Here is a 10,923-nt window from a genome sequence, read left to right as displayed (position 1 = left end):
CAGATAAGAACCATTTGGCCCATCTAGTCTGCCCAATATACTGAATACTATGGATAGCCCCGGCCCTATCTGATATGAAGGATGGCCTTATGCCTATCCCATGCATGCTTAACCTCCTTCACTGTATTTGCAGCTACCACTTCTGCAGGAAGGCTATTCCCTGCATCCACTACTCTCTCAGTAAAGTAATACTTCCTGATATTACTGTTAACCCTTTGCCCCTCTAATTTATAACTATGTAACTATGTAAATCTTCTCTCCTCTTTTCCCTTGTTGCTTCCCTTTATGTATTTAGCAGTCTCTCTCATCTCCCCTCTGTCTCGTCTTTCTTCCAAGCTCTACATGTTAAGGTCCTTTCATCTTTCCTGGTAAGTTTTATCCTGCAATCCATGGACCAGTTTAGTAGCTCTTCTCTGAACTCTCTCCAAAGTATCAGTATCCTTCTGGAGATATGGTCTCCAGTACTGAGCACAATACTCCAGATGAGGTCTCACTAGTGCTCTGTACAGCGGCATGAGCGCCCCCCTCTGTCTACTGGTAATGCCTCTCCCTATACACCCCAGCATTCTGCTAGCATCTCCTGCTGCTCTATGACATGGTCTGCCTACCTTTATGTCTTCTGAAATAATGATCCCTAAACCCCTTTCCTCAGACACTGAGGTTAGGACTGTATCACTGATTGTATATTCTGCTCTTGGGTTTTTACGTCCCAGGTGCATTATCTTGCACTTATCAACATTACATTTTAGTTGCCAGATTTTTGACCATTCCTCTAGTTTTCCCAAGTCCTTTTCCATTTGGTGTATCCCTCCAGGAACATCAACCCTGTTACAAATCTCTGTGTCATCAACAAAAAGACCCACCTTACCATCGAGGCCTTCTGCAATGTCGCTGATAAAGATATTAAACAATATGAGTCCCAGAACAGATCCCTGAGGTCCCCACTGGGAACAAGACCACGGTCTGAATATACTCCATTGACTACAATAGGGATGTCAAACTCGTGGCCCTCCAGCTGTTGCAAAACTACAACTCCCATCATGCCTGGGCATACTACAGCTATCGGGGAATGATGGGAGTTGTAGTTTTGCAACATCTGGAGGGCCATGAGTTTGACATCCATGGACTACAACCCTCTGTTGTCTGTCCCTCAGCCACTGCCTAATCCATTCAACAATATGGGAGTCCAAGCCCAATGACTGCAATTTATTGATAAGCCTTCTATGTGGGACAGTATCAAAAGCCTTACTAAAGTCAGGATAAGCGATGTCTACTGCACCTCCTCCATCTATTATTGCTGTTTTTCATCTTTCAATCCATGGGAGTTTAGATGGTCCACAATCCTCTCCTTGAGTATGGTTTCCATTCATTTCCCCACTATTGATGTCAGGCTTACTGGCCTATAGTTGCCCGATTCCTCCCTACTACCTTTCTTGTGAATGGGCACAACATTTGCTAATTTCCAATCTTCTGGGACGACTCCTGTTACCAGTGATTGGTTAAATAAATCTGTTAATGGTTTTGCTAGTTCACCGCTGAGCTCTTTTAATAGCTTTGGGTGTATCCCATCAGGCCCCTGTGACTTATTGGTAGTAATTTTAGACAGTTGACTTAGAACCTCTTCCTCTGTAAAGACACATGCATCAAAAGATTCATTAGTCTTCCTTCCTAACTGAGGTCCTTCTCCTTCATTTTCCTTTGTAAAAACTGAACAGAAGTAATCATTGAGGCAGTCAGCTAGTTCTGTATCCTCTTCCATATACCTTCCTTCTTTTGTTTTTAATTTGGTAATTCCTTGTTTTAGTTTCCTTTTTTCCTTTATGTATCTGCAGAATGTCTTATCGCCTTTTTCCCCTGACTGAGCTCATTTCTCTTCTGCCTGTGCTTTAGAAGCTCTTATAACTTGTTTGGCCTCTCTCTGTCTAATCTTACACATTTCCCTGTCATCCTCTTTTTTTTATAATTCCTAAATGCTATCTTTTTGTTTTTAATGATTTTGGCCACTTCTGCCGAGTACCACAGTGGTCTCTTCCTCTTTTTGCTTTTACTGACAAGCCTAATGCAATTTTCTGTTGCCTTCAATAGTGCCACTGTCCCATTTCTCCTGGACTCCAATGAAACTGTTCCAGTCTGATAGGGACTCGTGTACCACTAATCTAATTTTAGAAAAGTCAGTTTTTCTAAAATCTAAAACTTTTGTTTTTGTGTGGTGTGACTCAGTCACTGTACTTATAGTAAACCACACTGACTGGTGATCACTAGATCCCAAGCTTTTCCCTACCGTAATATCAGATACCAAATTCCCATTTGTGAATACTAAATCTACAATGGCCTCCTTCCGGGTTGGCTCCTCCACTACTTGCTGTAGAGATAATCCCAGTAGGGAATTTAGAATATCTGTACTCCTGGCAGAACTAGCCATTTTGGTTTTCCAGTTTACATCAGGAAGATTGAAGTCTCCCATAATGATAACTTCCCCCTTCAAGGTCATTTTAGCCATTTCCTCATCTAATTCTTTGACTTGGCCGGGTGGTCTATATATCACACCTACACGAGTTACCTTATGATTATCAAGCTGCAACGTAACCCAAACTGACTCTAAATTGGTCTCGCTAACTTGTATCAAATTAGATTTTATGCTATCTTTCACATACAGGGCCACCCCTCCCCCCTTCTTACCTTCTCTATCTTTCCTGTATAGAGAGAACCCTGGTATTGTTATATCCCAGTCATTACTCCCATTGAACAACGTCTCAGTAACAGCCACTACATCTATATTCTCAGATACCATTATAGCCTCAAGTTCATTGATCTTATTCCCTAAACTGAGAGCATTTGTAGACAAGACTCTGAGCTTGTCATTTCTTAACCTTTGTGCTACTGGCATCTTCTGGCATTGTTCCGGGGGGCAGTCGGACTGCTGGATTATTACTCTTTTGCCCCCCTTTCCTAGTTTAAATGTCAGGTAAGCCTGCGAGTCTCAGCAGTGTTATGGGACACCCACTATGCCTCGTAGTTCAGGAGGGTGAAGGGGGTTAGCACAATTCTCTGTGATGGCTAAGGGGTTAAAGAGTTTATAGTTGTCATGGATACAGGCCCGACCTCAGAGTTACCAGATCCCTCCAGCCACCAGCAGGGGGAGCTCCAGGCAGCAGGATAACTCTGGAAGGAGTGCCCCCTGGTGGTAGTTGCAGGTGATACCATCCCATGCCCTCATGGTGCCCACTGCTGCGGTTTCCCACTGGTCCATCCCCGGATTTGGTGCCCATCTCCCTCCGGCACCATCCACATTAACCCCGAAATGTTCCATGAGAAACTCCGCACCGAGCCAGTTTCCTGAAGCTAATAAATAAGTTTATTAAATATTACATTTTATTAATTTACGATTCTTCCTCCTTCCCATCGCGGTCCTGTGAGGGATCCGCGTCCTCGCTCGCTATCCCACGCTCTGGCGCAGCTTTGACGTGCACTTTATGTCGGTCTCCATCTGGTTAATTTCCTGCGTTATCTGCTGTATGAGAACCTGGAAGGCGGAGAAGAAACATGAGGGCAGCGGGCTACTGGGGAACTACAAGTCACAGCAGTACACAGGGCCCACCGTCTGGTCGCAGCACAGCGCCCCCTTTAGCTCACCGCGCAGTCAATCCGCCTGATACATTGTGCACACTACTGCAGGAATTCTGATACATTGTAGCAAACCTCGAGCTGTGAGAAATATTAGACTTGTACGTTTTCTACCTCTAAGGCCTCGGATCCGCAAAACACAAGCCGCCCGCGTGCCTTTCTCAATTTGCAGAACGGAACAGGCGGCCCATTGTAGAAATGCCTATTCTTGTCCGCAAAACGGAGAAGAAAAGGACATGTTAAAATATATTTTTTTTTTTTGCAGGGCCACAGAACGGAGCAATGGATGCGGACAGCACACGGAGTGAATGGGAGCCGCAAGAACTGCGGCTCTGATGCGGACCAGAACGGTCGTGTGCATGAGGCCTAATTCCCCAAAATGTTCCATTCACTGGCAGCAAGCAGCTCTTTTAATTCAAAAACCTATGCAACTCACATCAGGGCCACCTCCGCGCACAGACGCGATGCACCCCTCAGTATCAGGCAGATCTGCCCCTTAACCCACACACCCCTGGTACTCACATCCACGTGGCGCTGACACGTGGACAGTCCAGTCCGCAGCCCTTTCCTCTTGTGTGCAGTGCTGCCACCTGCTGGATGATCCCTGGCACAGCTGCGACTGGGGACGGTCCTTCTGCAAGCTCCCTGTAGTGAGGCAAAGTAGAACAGTGAACTGCGCTCTGCTGCGTTACACCAGCCCTCTGCTCATTATACACCTACCCGCCGCCCGCTCCTCCGCCACGGCGCCCACAGACCCTCCTCCAAGTCTTCTGTAACCGGAGAAGAGATCCGCTCGGCCACCGGCGTCTTCAGGGTGGCACTACCTTGTTTAATGGCTTCCAGCTCCAGATCTGGGGAACAGTCATTAGAGTCAGGATTAGGTGAGCGGAGGGATGATGGGAGTGATGCGTCAGGAAGAATGGGGAGTAGTCGCTTACTGGCCCTCTCCAGGTGCCTGCCGACGTCCTGCGCTCGACGCTCCAGGCCGCTCAGCCGGGTCTCTATAGAGCGGAGGTAAAGCTGATGAGTCTCCAGATCCTTCTTCACCGAGTTCTTCAGCTGCTGGGTGGAGGCCCAGAGACCCTGGAAGAGAAGGGGTTAATTTTCACGGACCTCCATCAGCCGGGTAGTTTACGCGAGCGGGGCGGATGCGCAGCGCCACTCACCGGACTCTGGTCAGGGCGCTCGGCCGTCCCTTCCGGACCGCGCAGATGTTCTGCTGGAGATGAAAGCAGATCGAATGTCCACACAAGCCACCTGTCAGAGCAGGGGCCCTAGGAGCCCCCTATAAAATATCCGGACCCCCCACCCCACTCACCGTACACCTCTATGGCGTGCCTGCACTCCTCTGACCCCCTGCCCAGCGGCGGACGGGTGTTGGACTTGTGCCTCTTGCCTGAAGACGTCTGAGAAGGAACCAGAACAAGGTGACAAAGCGAAAAGCAGGGGGGGGGGGGGGCGGGGGAACGACGACGACGACGACACCGTACAAGGAATAGGATGGGGATCCTTAAAGAGGAACCCTCACCTCTGTAACAAGGCTTCTGGAGCATCTATATTCTTATCCCTTATTTCCACCATCCCTCTATTATTCCTGCTAGAAGTGATGACCGAATTCCTAGCGGTTTGCAATAAAGGTCCCGATGGGCGTTACCAGTTGAGTTCAATCATTTCTCCCATTGTCAGACTGTGCAGGGACACCCCCCCCCCCCCCCAACTGGTAACATCCATCAGGACTTTTCTGTCAGGAGGGGTGAGAGGTCCCCTTTAAGGTAGAGTGAGGCATCAGAAGAACTACATTTATGCCCTACACTGACCTCCGACCCCCGGCGCCCTCTGCAGGACAGGCACATCCTCTGCGGACTAGGAACCAACATGGACCAGCAGACCTGCAAGTAAAGGGGGTCAGTGAGCAGAGCGCACACTAGGAGACGGCACGATCCGTAGATATCGGGTTAGAGGGGGTCGTCCCACAAAAATATCCTACAGTTCTCAAACCAGCGCCTGGATCTGAACCCTCTTGTAGTTGTATGCACGACTTAGTCACCGAAATATCTACATAGCGCCACCTGCTGTTTGCTCCTTCTCTAATAGCTCTGTCCACCTCACTGGGGTGGTCGCACATGCCCCAACTGCTGCCAGCTGCAGGGGGCGTGGCCTATCTGCAGTAGCCAATCAGTGACAGGCACACCTACAAGATGCCCTCTGGTACGGAGTCTATGGAAACGTGGCCCCAGCCAGGCAGCCTCTGGAAACGTGGCCCCAGCCAGGCAGCCTCTGGAAACGTGGCCCCAGCCAGGCAGCCTCTGGAAACGTGGCCCCAGCCAGGCAGCCTCTGGAAACGTGGCCCCTTAAATCCGCACCGAGCTTTACAGCTGAACCTTGTGATTTATAGTCAATGCATCGTCCAGTCTATCAGTAAAGCTTAAAGGGTTTCTACCACTTAGGCGTCACATATTTAGCTGTCAGACACTAGCGATCCGCTAGTGTCTGCTCTGGCCAACCATCCTAATATAATTGCTTTTGGGGCGGTGGTTTGGCTAAAAAAACTACTTTTATTAATATGCTAATGAGCCTCTAGGTGCTATGGGGGCGTCATTAGCACCTAGAGGCTCCGTCTACCTTCAGAAACTGCCGCCGCCGAGCGCGTCCCTCCAGCCCGCCCATCTCCTCCTGAATGCGATCCTCGTATGTATTCTGCGCATGCGCAGTGAATGTCTGACCGCTTCCTTGCTCAGACATCTCCACTGCGCCTGCGCGATGACGCCATAGTGCTCCGAGGAACAGGCGCAGTGGAGATGTCTGAACAGGGAAGCTGTCAGACATTTACTGCGCATGCGCATAATACATACGAGGATCGCATTCAGGAGGAGATGGGCGGGCTGGAGGGACGCGCTCGGCGGCGGCAGTTTCTAAAGGTAGACGGAGCCTCTAGGTGCTAATGACGCCCCCATAGCACCTAGAGGCTCATTAGCATATTAATAAAAGTAGTTTTTTTAGCCAAACCACCGTCCCAAAAGCAATTATATTAGGATGGTTGGCCAGAGCAGACACTAGCGGATCGCTAGTGTCTGACAGCCAAATATGTGACGCCTAAGTGGTAGAAACCCTTTAAACACATTCACTGAAAGCAAGCAGAGGACTTGACAAAGAACTGAACTCCACACACTTCCCACAGCCGAGGACTTCAGGAGGATACGACCGCAGCAAACATCTCTCCTCTGATAGTTTGTTGCAATGTATCAGTCTGACTAATGAACCACAGGACTGCGTAGACCAGGGACACTACAACTCCCAGCATGCACACTTGCTTGGCTATTCTCAGAACTCCCACAGAAGTGAATGAAGCATGCTGGGAGTTGTAGTTTCACCACAGCTGGAGTGCTGGCCATAGACAGAAGTGATGCCGCAATCATCAGCTGTGTGCGGGATTACATTTTCAGCCACTGAATTCAGCAAGCAGAGGTCTTGAAATTGTGATCTGCAACATAAACTTGATTAGAAAGTTGGAGAATTTTATAAAATTTCTTTTTTTTTTCCACAAAGGACTGAAATCCCCTTAAACACACAGGACAGGCAGAGCTGGCGGGTTTCCCCGTTCCGGCGCCATCTTCGGGTCAGACTTACCTCGAGGAGGTCCTGGAGCCAGGACGCCGTCGCCCCCACGTTATACCAGTGACGCATCACATCCAGCTGGAGGAACAAGTCACGCAGCAGCAGAAACGGAGACCTGGGGGGTGTACAAAGACATTAGGGGGGTCTGCAAACCTCTGCCGGCGTCCATGCCCCCCCGCCACTCAGGAGCCCAGGACCGACGGGTGGAAACCTCGAGCTGCCAGCGGGAATGTCCTACCATTAAAGGGGCGTGCGAGACTGAAAACTGTCTGCCTCCTAGAACAGCGCCACACGACCACAGGTTGTGTGTGGCACTGCAGTTCCAGAGTCAGAGTTGGGGTCCACTCACATCGGGGCCCCCCCAGTCCGGCGCTCCTCTTCACGACGTCTGGACAGGACCTGGAACGCTGGGGAGAGAACCACGGCCGGAGAGTCCTGAAGAGAGTCCCGACATCTACAGGAGACATCCCCAGCGCAGGCGCCATCTGCAAGGAGCTGACAACACACTGCAGATTACAGGGGGCACCAGAAGGAGGCGAGAATTGTCAGTAAGTGCCCCCCACCCAGTACCTACCTCTGCCAGTAGCTGCACACACTCCTGGACGGACCCTCTGTCTGGAGAGAGGTCCAGGATCTGTGCCCGTCTTCTGCAGATCCCCACGAGATCACAACCGCCGTGTCTGCGGGAAACGGGAGAAATCCGCATCAGGCAGTCATACGGCCACACGTGCGACCACTGCTGGAGCCACCACGTGACCCCCGCAACCGTGTGCACCACATGACCTGGACCGACTCCATTGATGACAGCAAGCAGAGATCTTAAAGAGCATCTGTCAGCAGTTTTGCACCTATGACACCGGCTGACCCATCACATGTGCTCCTGGCAGCTGAAGACATCCGTGTTGGTCCTGTGTTCATACGTGTCCGCACTGCTGAGAAACATGATGTTTTAATATATGCAAATGAGCCTCTAGGAGCAACGTGGGCGTTACCGTTACACCTAGCGGCTCTGCTCTCTCTGCAATGCCCAAGTCGTCTGCACTTTGACTTGTCCAGGTGTGATCACTCTTTCACTGCCTGGTCTTGTCAGTCTAAGTTGCAGAGGGAGCTGAGCCTCTGGGTGTAATGGTAACGCCCCCGTTGCTCTTAGAGGCTCATTTGCATATATTAAAACATAATTTTTCTCAGCAATTCGGACATATATGAACATGGGACCAACACAGATGCCTTCAGCTGTCAGGAGCTCATGTAACAGGTCAGCCGGTGTCATAGGTGCAAAACTGCTGACAGACACCTTTTAAATCCTACAAGGAAAAGTATAATAAATAACCTTCATTGAAGAAACTGGAACATCCCTCTAATTACCTATAAACCGTATTCCCCGTCTTGTCTTTGGGGCTGGTCGGAACCCAAGAACATTTCTCGTAGGATTTATCTGCCATCGTCAATGCTGAGGAGGGAAGAAAACACATCAGGGGAACCTGTATATCCACCCCCGATCACAGGATCAAGAGAATGCACTACAGCAGAATAGTGAGCGCAGCTCTGGAGTATAATACAGGATGTCACTCAGGATCAGTACAGGATAAGTAATGTATGTACACAGTGACTGCACCAGCAGAATAGTGATTGCAGCTCTGGAGTATAATACAGGATGTAACTCAGGATCAGTACAGGATAAGTAATGTATGTATACAGTGACTGCACCAGCAGAATAGTGAGTGCAGCTCTGGAGTATAATACAGGATGTAACTCAGGATCAGTACAGGATAAGTAATGTATGTACACAGTGACTCCACCAGCAGAATAGTGAGTGCAGCTCTGGAGTATAATACAGGATGTAACTCAGGATAAGTAATGTATGTACACAGTGACTGCACCAGCAGAATAGTGAGTGCAGCTCTGGGGTATAATACAGGATGTAACTCAGGATCAGTACAGGATAAGTAATGTATGTACACAGTGACTGCACCAGCAGAATAGTGAGTGCAGCTCTGGAGTATAATACAGGATGTAACTCAGGATGACTACAGGATAAGTAATGTATGTACACAGTGACTGCACCAGCAGAATAGTGAGTGCAGCTCTGGAGTATAATACAGGATGTAACTCAGGATCCATACAGGGTAAGTAATGTATGTACACAGTGACTGCACCAGCAGAATAGTGAGTGCAGCTCTGGGGTATAATACAGGATGTAACTCAGGATCAGTACAGGATAAGTAATGTATGTACACAGTGACTGCACCAGCAGAATAGTGAGTGCAGCTCTGGAGTATAATACAGGATGTAACTCAGGATCAGTACAGGATAAGTAATGTATGTACACAGTGACTGCACCAGCAGAGTAGTGAGTGCAGCTCTGGGGTATAGTACAGGCTGTAACTCAGGATCAGTACAGGATAAGTAATGTATGTACACAGTGAGTCCACCAGCAGAATAGTGAGTGCAGCTCTGTAGCATAATACAGGATGTAACTCAGGATCAGTACAGGATAAGTAATATATGTACACAGTGACTGCACCAGCAGAATAGTGAGTGCAGCTCTGGAGCATAATACAGGATGTAACTCAGGATCAGTACAGGATAACTAATGTATGTACACAGTGACTGCACCAGCAGAATAGTGAGTGCAGCTCTGGAGTATAATACAGGATGTAACTCAGGATCAGTACAGGATAAGTAATGTATGTACACAGTGACTGCACCAGCAGAATAGTGAGTGCAGCTCTGGAGTATAATACAGGATGTAACTCAGGATCAGTACAGGATAAGTAATGTATGTACACAGTGACTGCACCAGCAGAATAGTGAGTGCAGCTCTGGAGTATAATACAGGATGTAACTCAGGATCAGTACAGGATAAGTAATGTATGTACACAGTGACTGCACCAGCAGAATAGTGAGTGCGGCTCTGGAGTATAATACAGGATGTAACTCAGGATCAGTACACAGTGTGGCCCATTCATTCTAGAAACCCTTGATGACATCACCAGCTACTTTGACAGGAAGCTAAAGGAGACCCTGGTGACATCACTCAGCTTTGGACCCGCAGTGGGGATTATACTACAGTTTAGGGGTGAACACTCCAGTGCGGTCACATCCCCCATGGACGTACAGACCAGTACAGGTCATGTCCTAGAACAACCAGGTCGGAGGTGGCCAAAGACGCCGTGTGCAGCTACCCCTGCGCGCACCCCACCACCATACGCAGCTACCCCTGCGCACACCCCACCACCATACGCAGCTACCCCTGCACGCACGCACGCCTCTGTAAACCATCCACAGCAGACCGCACCAGTCCAATAATGTGAAGAAGCTTCAATAATAATCATTTTAAAAATAAAGTTGATGACCGGCGCAGGCGCAGTACCATCCACCATCTCAGGTGTGGCCCAGGGGACCCCATACACACTGCCAGCTCACCTGACCCCTGAACTGCTGACTGTTCCCTGACTCCCTACTGTCTACTTATAGGATAGACATCAGCTGACGTGACTACAGCTTAACCCCTTGCAGTCTATGGCCCTTATTCCCCTCCCCCTTCCTTTCTGGTATTGTTACATTATTAACCCTGTGTCTGCTGGGAAGGAAAACCTCCAACACCCCGCATTAGATGAGGCGAAGTAGACCAAACGGGACTACCCACAACAAACATGGCGGCGGCGGGCTCTTCCGGTCGCA

At 49.2% G+C, this 10,923-nt stretch overlaps 1 protein-coding gene across 1 annotated transcript; it reads right to left on the bottom strand.

Annotated features, from left to right (window-relative positions):
* Positions 1–3,339: 3,339 nt before the first annotated feature.
* LOC122933284 lies at positions 3,340–10,909 on the bottom strand. Its single transcript, XM_044288165.1, has 12 exons — positions 10,889–10,909; positions 8,605–8,689; positions 7,814–7,919; positions 7,589–7,734; positions 7,252–7,354; positions 5,442–5,513; positions 4,943–5,030; positions 4,791–4,843; positions 4,563–4,707; positions 4,345–4,475; positions 4,147–4,269; positions 3,340–3,523 (listed from the first exon to the last, which is right to left on the bottom strand). Exons 2-12 carry the CDS (start codon positions 8,679–8,681, stop codon positions 3,437–3,439), a joined length of 1,131 nt encoding a protein of 376 aa, XP_044144100.1. The 5' UTR covers positions 8,682–8,689; positions 10,889–10,909; the 3' UTR covers positions 3,340–3,436.
* Between the last annotated feature and the right edge of the window lie 14 nt (positions 10,910–10,923).

This window comes from Bufo gargarizans, chromosome 3, assembly GCF_014858855.1.
Source record: "Bufo gargarizans isolate SCDJY-AF-19 chromosome 3, ASM1485885v1, whole genome shotgun sequence".
NCBI lineage: Eukaryota > Metazoa > Chordata > Amphibia > Anura > Bufonidae > Bufo > Bufo gargarizans.
Note: the sequence above shows the minus strand (reverse complement) of the source record. Positions and strands in the feature narration are given on the sequence as shown.